The sequence below is a fragment of the Giraffa tippelskirchi genome, chromosome 11 (assembly GCF_054371585.1).
Source record: "Giraffa tippelskirchi isolate mGirTip1 chromosome 11, T2T-mGirTip1v1.2.pri, whole genome shotgun sequence".
Classification (NCBI taxonomy): domain Eukaryota; kingdom Metazoa; phylum Chordata; class Mammalia; order Artiodactyla; family Giraffidae; genus Giraffa; species Giraffa tippelskirchi.
The window spans coordinates 16,477,979-16,495,333 of NC_137285.1; the positions used below are offsets into that span (position 1 = coordinate 16,477,979).

A 17,355-nucleotide genomic window follows, 5' to 3' on the forward strand; every position below is an offset into this window, starting at 1 on the left:
TGCAAAGATATATTGTACAGCATGGGGAAATATAGCCAATATTTTATAATTTCATTTTTTTACTTTTTACTTTTAACTTTTTACTTTTAAATAATCACAGAGGCACAGGAAGGTATAAAGACAGTAGAGGCATTCAGAACCTTCACCCAGTTTCCTCCAGCAGTTACATCTTACATAAATACAGTACAATGTCACTCTGTGCCTACAGTAAACAAATTTGCAACCAGAATTGCTGAGAAAATGTTTCTACCCAAAAACTGTCACTGCCCTGGAGATTCCTGTAAAGATGAAGGCTAAGGAGTTGGCTATAACCAAGTGCTTGAGCATCCAAACCATGGACCTTAACCTTCACCTAGAAAAGGAAAGCAAGATGTAATGGTGATGAAGAGAGAAATTCTCCAGGCTTCTAATCATAATCTCTGAGTTCTATTGCCAAAAACATGGAGAATCTGTTAGTTTCCAATGACTCCCATTTTTTTCTTAGGGGAGGCTGCATGAGAACCTGAAGCACTGGTTGCATTTATCATTTCAACTGAAATCAGTATTGTCCACTTACCATTAGTTCCCCCTGAGAGATATTTACTTAAAAGTTTTACTTTCATTAAGCGCCTTCTAAAAATTGAATGAGTTTCCCAGGTGGTGCTAGTGGTAAAGAACCTGCCTGCCAATGCAGGAGACAGAAGAAACACAGATTTGATCTCTGGGTCGGGAAGATCCCCTGGAGGAGGGCATGGCAACCCAGAGAATCCCACAGACAGAGGAGCCTGAAGGGCTACAGTCCATAGCGTCGCAAAGAGTCATACACAACTGAAGCAACTTAGCATGCATGTACGTAAGAGTTGAATGTGTAACTTGGAAAAACCTTTATGATGTAAGAATCACTGCTAAGAAGCTCAATAACATCTTCATTCTTCAGAAATCTTGGAGGTAGAAACTACTACTATATTTATTCTATAGGAAGAAAACTTAAGCTCAGGGAGTTCAGCAATTTCACTACATTCAGACATTGGTGAGCAGCAACTTAATGGAGATGGTAGAAAAGTAGAGATTTAGCCATCATAATATACTGAAAAAGAACGTTAGCTACGTTATTCCAATAATCTAGACCTATATTTAGCTATTTTCATAACTTGTCTACATATTTTAGATTTTGTTACTGTTTATTCATTAAGTCATGTCCGTAGCCTGCTAGGCTCCTCTGTCCATGGTATTTCCCAGGCAAGAATACTGGGGTGGGTTGCCCTTTCCTTCTCCGTATAATAATTTTAAATGGAGTATAATCCATAAAACTTTTGAGTCACTGTGTTGACACCTGAGACTAATATAAAATTGTAGATCAACTATACTAAAAAAAAAATGATAATGACTTCTGGATTCAGACAGACCAGAGTGAAAATCCTGGCTTTGTTACCTTCTCATTGTGTGTGACTCTAGGCAGGCAGCTTCAATTCTGTGAACCTCAGTTTCTCCAACTTTGAAACTATAGTACCTGCCTTGCAGGGCTCTTATAGGGATTAAAGGAGATAATACATGTGAGGCATCACCGACTCAATGGACATAGGTTTGGGTGGACTCCGGGAGTTGGTGATGGACAGGGAGGCCTGGCATGCTGCGGTTCATGGGGTCACAAAGAATCGGACATGACTGAGCGACTGAACTGAACTGAACTGAACTGAATAGATGTGAGGCCTTGGGGCCCTGCCTGATACTCAGAAAGTGCTCTGTAGGCAATGGCTATCATGAGGATAATTTTTCAAGTCTAAGTCCTCCCCAGAGTTTTTGTACTCAAGGATAGTTAGCTTCTTCCACATCCCCTCCAGGCTCTAATTTGCTTCTAAATATGTTGGGGTAAATAGACAAAATGGGGGTCAGGGAAGTGAGGGCATCATGAAGAGCACACTACACCCCTTCACAGGGCCTGCTTGCCCATCTTCCCTTCCCTGTGAGGTTTAGGACTCCTGATAGCAGTTGCCTAGAAACCGGACCCATGGGGGCTCCTGCTCCCTTCCAGAAATCACCCTAATCAGGATGCATGTGGAACAGTTTTATGACCCTTGGTGGGATTTTATTCTTCTTCTTCCAGAAGAGTTGCATACATCTCTCATGCAAATGCTGACTCACATTAACTGAAGAGTAGCCCTGGGGCAAGGCACCTTTTAACCACAAAGGAGTCAGAGGGATGGCAGCCTTGCTGAGCATCCTCAGACAAAATAGCCATTAGATTGCTGTCACTGTTTGCATTTCATGATGTTTGTAACGTCTGAAATGGATTTGGGAAGAGGATGGTGTGTGAACAAGGGTGTGTGTGTGTGTGAACTGTGAGCTTACAAAAGCTTTCAAAGTCCATTAACTTGTGCCATCGACCAAAGCACAATGTGTGCCTACTGTGTAACCTGGTATTAAGGGCTGGATCTGTGTTCCTTTGGCAGGGATTCAGCACCTCTTGGAGTCATTGGGCACAAGGTAGGTCAGGGACCACAGTGCAAGCTAAAGAAATAACTTTTCTGAGAGGCACACAGATGGATATTTCATTTGATCACTTCTTCCAGAACACCACTTGCTATATTCTAGTTCCTAGTTGGAAAAAAAAAGAAAAAAACCTCAAAGGCATCCATTTATCTCTGTCCTGTTTGGATGAATCAGCTTCTGCACAGACGGTTCTGCACACCTGCTCCATCCAGAGAGAAATGTGAACGCCTCACATCAGATAGAGTGGCACCATTGTTACGTACCCAAAAGGAGGCATGTGTTTAATTCAGATTTGAGATGCAAGAATTTCAAGCGGTTAGCTATTTAGGCAACAAGCATTTTTCTGAGGACTCCCCATGTGCTGGTTCCAAGGACACAGAAAAGACTTGGAAATTGTCCCTACCTTACAGGCGCTCCATCTGGTGGTGGGGGTGGGAAGAGGGTGTATACAACCAGAAACAAGTCAACAGGCTGTTGAGGGCCGCACCCACCAGAGATGCCTGGGAAAAGTGGAGGCAACTTCCGCACAGGGTGGGGTTTATACCTGAGTAAGTTCTAAAGATTGAGTAGAAGTTAGCCAGATGAGGAAGAAGAAAGGGCATTGCAAGCAGAGGGACAAAGGTTGCATGATGACGTTGCTAGAGCATCAGGCGGCAAGAAAGAGGCTCAGTGAAAGTCTCTCAGTCATATCTGACTCTTTGCAACCCCATGAACTATACAGTCCATGGAATTCTCCAGGCCAGAATACTAGAGTGGGTAGCCATTCCCTTCTCCAGGGGATCTTCCCAACCCAGGGATCAAAGCCTGGTTTCTTGTATTGTGGGCAGATTCTTTACCAGCTGAGCCACAAGGGAAGCCCAAGAACACTGGAGTGGGTAGCCTATCCCATCTCCAGTGGATCTTCCCGAGCCAGGAATCAAACTGGGGTCTCCTGCATTGTAGGTGGATTCTTTACCAGCTGAACTATCAGGGAAAGAGGCTCAGAGGGTGGGACAAATCCAGCTCACGCAGAGCCCTGAAGGCTGGGCTAGGACTAGGAAGCCCAGAGACAATGTGCAACATTGCAAAGCACTGGGGTGGGGTGGGGGGGCGGGAAGGTGGCAAGTGGTCCAAGGTAAGGAGGCCAGTGAAGAGGAAATGGCAGGAAAAGATAATGATTTGAGGGCACGGCAGTCAGGATGGAAACCTTTTGTTACTTAGCCCCGTGGAGGGGGTCCAGCCCTGGAACAAAGCAGGGTGGAACCAGCCCAGATGGAGGGGAGCTGTGAGAACAGCCGGGGGAGTGGTGCTCTCTTCTCAGGATGTGCATCTTCACATTGAGGAACCTGAGTCTGGTACCTGGTGAAGGACCAGAACATCAAGGTGCGGGGCTAAGAGGCAGAAATGCTATGGTCGTTACATGACCAAGACTTTTGGACTCCAAACCCCCAGCTAAACATTTCATGCCTTTTTCAGTTCCTTGAGTGGTGCCTAAGGTGCTTTTTTCAGTTCCTGAGAAAGGCGCAGAGGGTTGAGAAGAGGGAGATTCACAGAGATACAGCTTTTTTTGCATCTTAATTTACTCATCACCAGCTCACCTGTGTGTGTACCCTGCATCCATGAGAGGACTTGATTTTTTTGACTGTGGCCTTGGCAATTAGCCATAGTGTGATGGGATGGTGAGGCCCAATCCTCCTCTTTATAAGGCAGTTTTGAGTATCTAATTTACAACTGTACTTCGTTGTACAAATTGTGCTGTGACTTTTTAAAAATGCTTTCACATCTACTTCCTCACTTTTCATCTTTCACAGATCGGATAATATTATCTTTAAAAATAGATGAGGAAGACAGGCTCAGGCCTAGATACTAGTACAGACTCCCCTGCACCCCACCTGGGTGACCTTGCATAAGTCAGGGAACCTCTCTGTACTTCAGTTCCTCACTGTGAGGTGGGGTTGATAATACAAGTTGCTAATAGCTAGATTAGTAATTGTAAAGCATTTTTAGTAGTTATTGGCACTTGGTAATTATTCATGTTCTAGTGGTGATGGTGGTGGTGATAGAGGCAATGGTGGTGATAGTTATCCCTAAATTATAGTAATTGAACAGAGTGGTTAATTATTCTGCCTAAATCATACAGCCAGTTGTCAGTAGAATTAGAACCTGGCTTCCTGAAAGTGTCAAAAGTGTTAGTCACTCAGTCTTGTCCAGCTCTTTGTGACCCCATGGACTGTAACCCACCAGGCTCCTCTGTCCATGGGATTCTCCAGGCAAGAATACTGAAGTATGTTGCCATTCCCTTCTCCAGGGGATCTTCCCGACCCAAGGATTGAACCCAGGTCTCCAGCGTTGTAGGCAGATTCTTTACCATCTGAGCCACTAGAGAAGCATTTCGGCTACACCTATCAGCCTGATTATAATCCACTGTCTTCAGCATCATTTCCCTTTAAAACATCTACGAGGCTGGATGTCGGTTCCTTATATTCTTTCCATCTCTTGCTCCTCCTCGTTTACCTCCTCGTCCTCCTTTCCTGCGTTCTTCATTTTCTTTAGTGAAGGTCTGAGACAGAGATTATGTAAAGAAAGAACCCAGAAAAAAAAAAACAAAACATTTGAAGCAATTAGGTCTCTGCATGTCATTTCTTATTCTGTAGAGCAGAGGTTAACTTTCTGGCCATTTAGCTTAATAAATTTCATCACTTAACATGATAACGAAGCGTTGATCCTACCACTACCACATACAGTAGATTCATAGACCTTTATAAATTACTGCATAATGCAGTTGACCAAATCTCAAAATATTAATAATTGCGGTCTAATTAGACTGTTCTTGCTTCCACTCTCGGAGAAGAGAAACCCCTAAGCTTGACACTTGAACCAAGTACCACTTTCCAGAAGCCTGTGGGAGCTTGGAGCCAAACCACCGTCCTGGCTGTGTGCAAAAGCAAAAGAGTTATAACAGCAGTCATTTATAGCTTCATGGAGATAATGATAATGATGATGATGAAAATGATGGTTGTTACCATTTATTGAGGGGCTTCCCCGGTGGCACAGTGGTAAAGAATCTGCCTGCAATGCAGGAGCCACAGGAGATGCAGGTTTGATCCCTGAGTGGGAAAGATCCCCTGGAGGAGGGCATGGAAGCCAACTCCCGTGTTCTTGTCTGGAGAATCCCACAGACAGAGGAGCCTGGCAGGTACAGTCCAGAGGGTCACAAAGAGCTGGACACGATTGAAGTGACTTAGCACACATGTACTGTTCATTGAAGGTCTCCTATGTGCCAGGCAATATGCTAAGTGCCTCTCATTTCAGCAATGTCCTAAGAGGGTATCCATTTATCCCCATGTTAGAGGTGAGCAGAGTGAATCAGACAGAGGAAAAACTGACTCACCCTGAGTCACAGACCTTTAGTGACAAGGAAGCGATGACCAATTAAACCCAGAGAGACTTTTTCTAAAAAACTAGTGTGTTTTCCTCTTGCAACACTTTGAAATCAGGCTACCTGGGTTTAAATTCCAGCTCTACCAATAACTAATCTCTGGTCAGACTACTACTTAACCTCTTTGAGCCATGATTTCCTCATGAGCAAGATGGAGACAAGAATACTTCCTTCCTAGGGATGCTGTGTGGGTGCAAGGAGAGAATTGCCCATGAGAGCTCAGCTCAGTGTCCCTCAAGCCATCCTTGTGCACTGCCTCCCAGTGCCCCAGGCAGTACCTGCTTCTCTCCAACTGCAGCCACTCGCTGGGGCCCCCAGCCCTCATTCCTTCCGGGCTCAGACCCTCCTGTTACGCATTTCCCAGCTGTTCAGACACACTCCGTGGAGACGATCCCAGACCTACCTCTCTTGGCAGTTTCATGCTTCTAAGTTTCTTTGCCTCTTTCCCATGATCCAGACTAATCCTTCCTAATATCACTCTCTAGTGTATGGCCAGTGATTTAGCCAAGATGACTGCGTTTTCAATGTAATAATCATGACAGTTTAGCCAAAGAAAAAAAGAGACAGAGAAACAGAGACAGAGATTGTCATTTGCAGACTATATTCAACTGCAGGGCAAACAGAGCCCTGAAATTCAGTTTAGTTCAGTTCAGTCGCTCAGTCGTGTCCGACTCTTTGCGACCCCATGAATTGCAGCACGCCAGGCCTCTCTGTCCATCACCAACTCCCGGAGTCTACTCAAACCCATGTCCATCAAGTCGGTGATGCCATCCAACCATCTCATCCTCTGTCGTCCCCTTCTCCTCCCGCCCCCAATCCTACCCAGCATCAGGGTCTTTTCCAATGAGTCAACCCTTCGCATGAGGTGGCCAAAGTATTGGAGTTTCAGCTTCAACATCAGACCTTCCAATGAACACCCAGGATTGATCTCTTTTAGGATGGACTGGTTGGATCTCCTTGCAGTCCAAGGGACTCTCAAGAGTCTTCTCCAACACCACAGTTCAAAAGCATCAATTCTTCAGCGCTCAGCTTTCTTCACCGTCCAACTCTCACATCCATACATGACCACTGGAAAAACCATAGCCTTGACTAGACAGACTTTTGTTGGCAAAGTAATGTCTCTGCTTTTCAATATGCTATCTAGGTTGGCCATAACCTTCCTTCCAAGGAGTAAGTGTCTTTTAATTTCATGGCTGCAGTCACCATCAGCAGTGATTCTGGAGCCCCAAAAAATAAAGTCTGACACTGTTTCCACTGTTTCCCCATCTATTTCCCATGAAGTGATGGGACCAGATGCCATGATCTTAGTTTTCTGAACGTTGAGCTTTAAGCCAACATTTTCACTCTCCTCTTTCACCTTCATCAAGAGGCTCTTTAGTTCTTCTTCACTTTCTGCCATAAGGGTGGTGTCTTCCGCATATCTGAGGTTATTGATATTTCTCCCGGCAGTCTTGATTCCAGCTTGTGTTTTCTTCCAGCCCAGCATTTCTCATGACATAGTCTGCATATAAGTTAAATAAGCAGGGTGACAATATACAGCCTTGACGTACTCCTTTTCCTATTTGGAACCAGTCTGTTGTTCCATGTCCAGTTCTAACTGTTGCTTCCTGACCTGCATACAGGTTTCTCAAGAGACAGGTCAGATGGTCTGGTATTCCCATCTCTTTCAGAATTTTCCACAGTTTATTGTGATCCACACAGTCAATGGCTTTGGCATAGTCAATAAAGCAGAAATAGATGTTTTTCTGGAACTCTCTTGCTTTTTCGATGATCCAGCGGATATTGGCAATTTGATCTCTGGTTCCTCTGCCTTTTCTAAAACCAGCTTGAACATCTGGAAGTTCACGGTTCACATATTGCTGAAGCCTGGCTTGGAGAATTTTAAGCATTACTTTACTAGCATGTGAGATGAGCCCTGAAATTACCATGACTTAAGTAAGGCAAAGTCTTACTTCCGTCACATAAAAGAGGTTTTTTTTTTGTTTTGGCTTGGTGTTATTTTTTATTTTGTTTTATTTATTTGTCTGTGCCGGGTATTAATTGTGGCATGAGGGATCTTCCGTCTTTGTTACAGCACGCAGGATCTTTCAGTTCTGGCACCTTTACTTGTGGCACATGAACTCTTAGTTCACGTGCTAATGTGCAGCTAATTCCCTGACCAGGGATAGAACCTGAGCCCCTTGCATTGGGAGGGCAGAGTCTTAGCCACTGGACCCCCAGGGAAGTCCTGAGACGTTTACCTTGTGGAAGATGCACTGGTCATCCAGGACCCAGATTCCTTCTGTCTTTTAATCCTCTATCCTTAGTGTTTGCATCTATCTGCAGGGTTTCCTCATGCTCATACAATGGCTACTGGCACTGCAACCATTGTGGCTAAGTTCCAGGCAGCAGGAAAGAAGAGAGGAAAAAGGGACCGAAGGGCAAATGCCACCCTGCTGGGTTAACTTCCTTTGTCAAGTTTTCCTAGAAGTTCCTCCCAGTGATCTCCTCTTGTATATCATTGGTTTGTCCTATCTCCAGGAGAGCTGGAAGAAGCAGTTTTATTTGTTGTTGTTTTGTTTTGATGACTTTTTATCTAGGTATTTGATATCCAAGATAACTTGGTCTGTTTCCAAGGAAGCTCAGGAAATGGATATTGGCACTTCCTGCCTGTGGGAGAAAGGACAAGAGGTAGGGAAAGAAAACCAGCAAATGCTGACTGCCTACTCTTTGTCAGGCACTGTCTTCAAGGAGTTTGCAGTCTAATAGGAAAAGCAGACAAGGAAATAGGCAATTGAACATATAACATGGCAAGTGCAACAATGGGAGCACATAGGCACGGGGAGCTGTGGGGGCGCAGAGGAGGCACTTGTTCTAGCCTGGACTTGAAGCAGGGAGGAAGCAGCAGTATTGGTTGGTCAACAGCTGACAGTTTCTCCCAGATCTTAGAATCAGCAAGTGAAGAAGGGGAGGAAGTGCTGCAGGAAGGGGCAAAATCATAGAATTCTGAGGGGTGGAGAGATACAAATGAATGACTGGGTGAGTGGTCAGAGATCTTAGAGGACCTGATTGCCATGGGGAAGAGTCTGGACTTCATCCTGAGAGCAGTGGGAAGCCATTGAAGGGTTTGAAACACTCTGATGGGAATGAATCTGCCTTTCAGAAGAGCCCTGTGACAGCAAGGTGGACAATGGATTGAGGAGGAGAAAGATGAGATAGGAAGCTACTCAGAGGAATAGAGGCAATGAATGATGGTTTCCAGCTAGGGTGGTAGCAACAAGAAGTCAGTCTAGTGACATTTAGGAAGTAGTTGATATCACTTTGTGGTCAGTTAATGATGAAGAGGGTGAAGCAGACAAAAGCAGTCACTCCATTTCACAAGTGAAATGAATTGCATTTTGCCGCTGTAAGGACTCCTGAATAGCATACTTACCTGTGTCCAAAGAAAAACTCTAGGCTGTGTCTTCTTCCAGCTCAAACAACATCTGCCAGGTGCACGTGCGCTGTTCACCCAGACCTCAGAAATGCCACGTAAATTTCACAAAGGAGCCAGAGAGAACAAAACCCGAAGCAGATAAAGCTGCTTCTCTAATTGTGAGTCAGTTCTTCAGTGTCTTTATCACAGCCTCAGTAGCATCTTTCTGCCATCTGATTAAAAGGAACCCTTGAACCGGCTCTCCTTTTTGGGCTGAGTCATTCAGAAAGGAGAGAAATCCATCTGAAACTTCTGATCTCAGAGATGCAATCCTAACTTGGCAAATCTCCCATTGTTAGGCATTACAATTAGCAAATGACCCAGGGCCTGTAAAGAGATGTTCAGATGTGATTTAATAAGAGCGTGGTTGCAGTAAGCACTCAGAATATGTTTGCAATCAATTTGCTGTGTACACAATAGCTACCAGAGCAATCTTTTGTGTACGCAATTGACCTTTTTTTCTGGCAATCTTGTCCGGTAAAGAAGAGTGAAATCCTCCATTGCAAATCACTAGCGCTCAGGAATTGGCTCTAATTTGCATGCTGACAAAGATATTAACTTGGGGGGGGGGTTGTTGATAATACAACACGTCCTTTTGTCTGAAAGGTAGTTCAAAATCTGTGTTGTGACTACAGTTGACTGAAGTTCAATTACAGTAATAAATGTATTCCAAATTTCGTCTCAATTGCATTTGCATTTTAATGAATGATTCTCACCTTCTTGTCAATTTGGCAGCCAGGCTAGATTTATTAAGTTATTGTATAAACAGGGCATTCTAATGCGGGAATTTAAATGCAAAATATTTGCTCGGCCACATTTGAACTGGGGCTGCATTATTAATTTGCCTGCAGGGGTTGCCTCAAAATTCAAGAATTTAAGGACCGTGTTTCAGATCCCTCCATTCCATCATGTTTGCCCTGTCCTCCTCTGAAATCGATCTGTCTGGGTGGGCTGACAAAGCAAGACGTGAGCCAGCCAGATGAAGTGGGCTCTCCAAGCTTTCAGCCTCCACAAGCTGGGAAGAAACTGATTTATTTGCTATTATTTGAAAACAGTAAAATTTGTTAAGTGAAAATTTCCCACGTAGGCAGTTCCCTTCTGGGAGAGCAGGACATTCCTAAAATCAGATTGCCAAGAGTGTTTGTTCATCTTAATGTCATTCCGCCTTCCCCGTCGAAGCTCTCCTGGCTTTATAGCCCTATATTTCTTGCAGGCAGAGACAGAAAATGTGAGTGAAAACCAGCTGGATGCAGAGCCATAACACCATTAAAAGTTGGGTTTTGTTTTTTTTTTTTTTTAAGTACATCTGGGCTGTTGATTTTTAACAAAGAGATTTGCAGTGGTTAATCCCATGCCCCCCATAATAGAAAGGTTAAACGTGAGTTTCTCTCCCTGCCTCCTAACTCTCCAATACTCCATAGCTTCCTGCCAGGCCCCTGAGAAAAGAACAGAGGCTGTCTGTTTTAGATGACCATCAGTTTCGTCAAGGCCCTGGGGATGGAGGCTGATTCAGGTAATGGGAGACTCAGGAGAGCAGAGTGCCCTCAGAGAGTGAGAAATGGCTGCCACAACTATGCTTGAAGAACTTACTGAGATGAATTGACTGCTAGTGTGGGTCAAAGTTTTATTTCAAACTTGTACCAAGGGAATCAGGCTTCTAATAAAGCCAGTTTGAAGATTTCTTTCTGCAAGAGTTTTTTTGTTTTTTTTAATAAAAGGAATAGGACAGCTAAACCAGTGCGCCTCAAACTTCTATGTGTATATGAGTCATCTAGGGGTACTGTGAAAATGCGGACCCCCATTCAAGAGGTCTGAGGGGGGACATCCAAGATTCTGCCTTTCTAACAAGCTCCTGGGTGTTGCTGATGCTGCTGGTCCAGGGACCACACTTTGAGTAGCAAGAAGCTAGATAACATCACTCAAGGGTGCAATGGCTCGGTAAAGATTAACAGTTGTGTTACAAGGCTGATGGGCCAGATGTGTGGGTAAATCTAACAACCAGAAAGGACTCTTGATCTCATAGAAAATACCAGAAAATTGCTCAGCTTATCAGATATGCTATCAACAGATACTTCTCTGGGGGGGCTGTTAATTACCTTATGCCCCAAGTTCTGTTCCATATCTGTTGAAGTCCTTTAATGGACCGGAACCTGGTGGTCCGGAGTTGACGATAAGAAAGTAAAAGAGAGAAAGAGGCTGATATTCCCTGGTTTCTGCAGAGAACCAATAAAACCTTCGACACAAGGTTTGTGCTGCTTGACGTAGGCACAGGGCGCCCTCTCGTGGAGGTCTTGAAAGCCCGGGCAAGAAAGTGAGCTCAGCGGGTTTCCACGCTCCAGAGAATTAGCCTGAGGGGGAGAGAGAGAGAGAGAAAGAAAGAAAAAGAAAGACACGGGGACCCAAGCTCTGATGAAACAAGGGTGCTTTATTCAACATAGTGTGAGTATATATACTGTTTTGCAAGGTAGCTTTTCAGCAAAGATAAAGATCACAAGACCAGACTTACAAATTACCAAGGAAACAAATCATAAATCTAGAAGACAATCCATATCAAAGAAAGAGGGTTGTAAATAATCACTTTTACCATATGGTTCATAAAAAGGAAGAGGGTTGTAAATAGTTACTTTTCCCCGTATGGAAAAATCTCGGAAACGGCTTGCCACTCCTCTTAGTTCCTGAATATTCAGGAATTAATAAGGAACAGAGGATTCATGACAGATCAAAAACAGCACACAGGAAGCCTCCTGTTAAACACACATCATCTCTTCTCAGGTCTGAGGCATTATTTTCTCAATGCCTTATTTTGTCATATCTAATAGGCACATTTTTCACATTTTAACATCTCTGTACTGGAAATACAACATACGGTCATGTCTTAATTGACTTGGCATGGGTTTTTCCTTCTTTGTGGTTCATAAAATAATGTCATGTCTTAAAACAAATGATATATCTGTCAGCTATTTTCACCACAATACTGTGTAACAAGCTACCCTGAAACTCAGGGATTTTCAGTAAGTATTTCTTCCTTGCTCATGCATCTGTGGGATAACTGGGATTTGGCTGACTTAGGTTGAGATCAGCTTGTTCAGATCTGTTCCATGACTTTTTTATTCTTCTGGGGTCAACGAAATAGTGGGTTTTGTTCTTGTCATGGACCCAACTGAGCAAGCTTATTTCAAGCTTCTGTTCAAGTCATACCTGCTAACATCCCATTGGCCAAAGAAGTCACATGGTGAAGCTCAAAAATCAGGATGCTGAGTGTACATTCCACCCCTGAATGTAGTGAAGCGGGGAAAGGGGACGGAGGGAGTGTCCGGTGAATGATGACCTAATCTGCTGCAGGTGGTGACTGGGATTGGATAAAACATGGCCTAAAGAAGGAACGGGTAAGCCACCAGTTTCTCTTCTGAGGGCCTAGAGGTGAACCCTGTGCAATAAGAACAGCCCAGAGATACAGAAACTTGAAGCTTTAAAGCTTCCTACTGAATAGTCTGGTGTTTGCAGCATATTCAGGTGGAGAGAGAAACCCCGGAATCAGCCCTGGGGCCTCCCAACCCTTGCTTGCTACTTTCCAGTCACTTAACCTTCATTGTTCACTTAACCTCTTCCTTCTGTTTTCTTAACTGCAGATCACATCATCCTCTCAGGACTGCTCAATGAGTTGACAGTAGTAATCATAGTGCCCAATCATTGAGTGCTAGGTACCAGACACTACGCTAAGCTCTTAACATCCGCTGTTTCATCTAACCCTCCCAGCAGCCCTTGGAGGCAAGAATGACTTTTTTCCTCATTTGGAGGTGGAGAGAGTGTGGTTCAGAGAACTTTAAAATCTGCCTGAGCAGAGACTCCATCCAGAGGCTGCCCTCCAAGCCTCAGCACCGCATCCACTGGCTCTCAGGTCGGAAGGTGCTTGGAGGGTAACCCACCCCTTCAGTGTGACTCAGCTGAGACCCAGGAGACTATTCCTATTGTCATACTGCACATTTTTAATTCATCAGCTCACACAGACTCCCGTACAGAGAACATATGTCCCTTAAATGTAAAAACCTCCACTGCATCAGTGAAGAGGAAGTGGCTTTGGGTGGAGGAAACTTTCCATTCTATAATCTGCTTCTTCCTCTGCTTGCCTGATGCAGTTAATTATTTGCCTCTCCATCGTTCCTCTTGCAATGTTAGCTGGGGGAGTTTTACATTGTGGGAAGCAATGAGCAGAAGGCACTGGGTGAGTGGACTTAAAGGCAGAAACTGCTCTTCCCTGCAAATACCTCCCTTCCCGCAAATAGCCTGGTAATCAGCAATAATGATGAAGAAAATAGAGGGAACATGCAAGGGAATTAAACAAGAATTTGATAAAATATTAAGCAGTTTTAAATGGACTTCCACAGTACCAGGGGCGCACTTCACAGCACGTGGAATGAACATCCCGCAGTCCTGAAGTTCCCAGAATAGGCTGGTGGGTCTGACCTGAGGGCCCAGACACCACCCCCCCACCGACACACACACACACACACACACACACACACACTGCCCCCAGCCACCTCTGTTCATCTCTCAACCAGTTCTTTCCGGAGGATCTAACAGCTGGGAGTCTGGCTGCCTTGCTTGACAGAAGCTGCAATTCTACCAGAAAACTTGCTAGGTTCCTCAAACTGGCCACCACCAACTCCCCTAGTCTCTTCTGTGAGTTCACCAGTAAGACAGGCATTCAATACCCACATCCAGAGGTGTGTCGCAGACTTGGCTTTTCAGTGTCCTCCGTATTCAGATCCTTGAAAGAAATCTCTTCCTCTTCCACCTGGAATGGCTAGGCATTACACAAACAGCTTTTCGACATTTCATGGTCATTAGGAATCACATGAGGGATTGTGTTTCCCTCTTGGCATTGGCTTCTAGGATGCTCAGGGCCAAATCTGTGCACTAGCTTGTATGTCATGAGATTTGATACTTGTCTTACCTGACCTTGTTTTCTTATTCATCACGTCTCCTGCCCTTCTCACTTTTTAAACTGTCTGCCCCAAATCCTTTTTGGAATAAGGGCATAAATAAGTCAAATAAATTTCTTGCCAAACTCTTAATCTCTACTTTTGTAGAAATAAGGTAGCTTAGATGTAGAGGTGGAGTCTGTGAATTCTTTGAAGATGTGTCCTTCTTTGTAAAGCCAGTGCTTGAACAGAACTTGACACATTGTAACTGCCTAGCACAGACTCTGAGGCAAAATAGGTGTCAGCTCAGGGCTTGGCACATAATACTCAAGCCCCTTTTATTTGCTGTGGCATGGACCATCAGCCTGTCACTTATTATAAAATTTATAAGAATTTTGTTAACCTTAGCAGTCAAAGAAAACAAAGAGTTGGGCTGTTCCCCGTGTAGGCTTAAATATTTGATCATACTATACTTAGTGTGCTAGGGCTACCATAACAAAGTATTACAAATTGGGTGGCTTAAACAACAGAAATGTGTTGGCTCACAGTTCTGGAGGCTAGAAGTGGAAGATCAAGGTATCAGCAGGGTGGGTTCCTTCTGACTCCTGAGAGAGAAACTGTTCCATGCTGCTTTCCTAGCTTCTGGTGGCATCCTGGCCATCTTTGGCATGCCTTGGCCGCAGAAGCATCCAGGCCTTCACTGACCATGAGTTCAAAATGGCACTAACCCTTCCGCCAGCCCTGTCTCTCACTCTCCCGGGTCCCTGCTTCATGCTCCTCCCAGTACTTAGCGTGTCACCTACAGTTCACTGCTTTGTTTCGTGTCTGTCTCCACCCCCTGAAATAGGAGCTTTGTGAGGACCAGGATGCTGTGAGCTGTTTTGTTTGCTGCTGAATCTCAGCACCTAGAGTAGCTCCTGGTGCACAGTGGGTATTCAGTACATCTTTGTTGAATGGTTAATAATGATGCAGCTGTTTAGGCAAACACACACATTTGAAACTGGGTGTGAATTAATGCTATGACGAGTCTGACTTCATTGTTTTAAAATTTATTTCCGATTGAAGGATAATTGCTTTACATTATTGCTTTGGTTTCTCGTTCTAAGGAGATTGGCTTGCCTTTTTGGAGGTCTGGGGTCTTGAGCTGTCATTTAGAAGTGGTTCTGTAGGAGCTGTTCCATATTCTGATGAGTTTTTGATGTATTTGTGGGGAGGCAGGTGATCTCCCCATCTTACTCTCCACCATCTTCTTCCATTCTTCTGACTTCATTGTGTGACCGTTGACAGCTTTTGAGCTGCCCAACCTCCCTTCCCTCTGGCCCACATCAGGGTGAGCTAATAAGAAACCCAAGGTGCTCCTTGTTTGTTGCTGGAGAGAAGTTCAGTCCCCACACAAACAAAGGACCCCTCACCCCAGCCCCACTCCCCCAGAACCCCAAGCCAGCCCTCCCCGCCCACCACCCCCACCCTGGTCCTGCTCTCCCAGGTGGCCACAGACCTGCTTTGGAGCCACCCCCGCTCTGCCCAGAAAGTCTCACAACGTGAGTTGTGTCATTCTATACCTTTGTGCTGTGTGTATGATGACAGCCTTGACCTCTGAACCAAATTCTGAGCAAAGAGGCTCCATGAAGTAACATAATCATGAAATAGCGGTTGCTGTCATGCCAGCCCCAGCTCCCAGATTAGCTCTGCATTTGCTTTGTTTGTGCCACATCAAGAAAATCCTCTTTTGTGGAATTGAGGGGTTGCACATGGTTACGGTTTTTCTATCAGCTTATCTGGCAATCTCAAGGTGCTCTTTGATGAGTGGATTCAGAAGCTTGAAAGTGAAACAGAGGAGCATTTTTGTTTCAAATACGAATTCCACCTCACATCAACTGCTTGCATCCCTAAACTTAAAAGCCCAAATGGACAATTCAGGGCCAGTTTTGTATAATCTGGCTTCACTGTGTTCCACCAGGTACACAGTCATTTGGTTTTGCACAGTTTTATGTATGAGGAACCTGAGAGATTATTTTGCTGTGACAAGAATGTGGCTGGACAGATGACACCTGATCCTTGCCTGCCAAATTTTTGTGAAAATTTCAAAATGTTCCTATGGGATAGATGCTATGATTAACCCCATTTTAGAGATTAAGAATGTGGCATGTAGCATAGAAATTCAGAAAAGTTTACGAGCTGAGAAGCAGGGTCTACACTTAGGAAAAGATTGCCAGTGACCTTCCAGTGACATATGTGTATGGAACTCAAATTCCACATGTCATTAAATCTAAGACAACCCATGACAAACAAAACAAATAAAAATACTGCCAATTAAATCGGTCCTCCAGGCTGTGAATTGTTATTCTCATTTCATAGTACCTAGCAGAGTGCCTAGCACATAGCAGGCACTCAATAAGTATTTGTTCAGTGGTGGAACTGAAACCTGGAGAGGTTGATAATTTGTTCAAGGTCTTTGCTAGAAGGTGGTCTTTGGTAGAATTCAAGCTTAGGGCAAGTAACTCTGTGACTTTGGAATTCTAAAGACAGGAAGTCTCCTGCTACTGGGCCTGAAAGTGTCCTTCAGTTAATTGTCGGTCCCAAGATAGTAAGACATTGCCTTGATAGCCAGCCCATCTTCCTCCCTCTTTCTTTTCTTCAGCACCTTAATTCAGTGGGTGAAGGTTGGCCGTGGATACTTCACCATCCTGAAGGAGGAGAGTGCCTTGAAAAAGAAGCAACAACAACTGGAGAAACGAAAAGAGGAAGAAAGAAATAAATTCCAACCAGCCAAAATGCTGTCAGATATCCAGTATGGGGATTTTGTTCTGCCGTAAGTAGACCTCTGTTGCTGCAGCCCAGTGGTCTTGGGAAGGACCATTGAGAAGGAACACTGGCTAGTTGGGTTGACGGGTGGCAGCTCTCTTGCATGGGAAGCCCCTTCTTAGGTTGATGCCTGATGACTTCTTTCAATCTGACTCAACATACTTCGCCAGCCTCACCTTCAGATATTCAGTGATCTTCTGCTACACATGTCTGTTCTCGTATCCAGAGCCAAGAGCTAACCAAGAAGTCTTGCAGGTCCCCAGATGTGCTTCTTTTCCTCTTCTTCC

General features: G+C 44.5%; 1 protein-coding gene across 26 annotated transcripts in view; it reads left to right on the top strand.

The window, feature by feature from the left end:
* The window catches only part of CCDC60 (coiled-coil domain containing 60), a 165,002-nt gene that overhangs the window by 98,185 nt on the left and 49,462 nt on the right, over window positions 1-17,355 (top strand). For 21 of the 26 annotated variants that reach the window (XM_081539789.1, XM_081539786.1, XM_081539797.1 and 18 more), the window contains one exon: window positions 16,905-17,075. The exons of the other annotated variants lie outside the window; for them this stretch is intronic. In XM_081539789.1, the coding sequence (XP_081395915.1) occupies window positions 16,905-17,075 (171 nt within the window). The remainder of the gene's footprint in view (window positions 1-16,904; window positions 17,076-17,355) is intronic. 26 annotated transcript variants of the gene reach the window in all.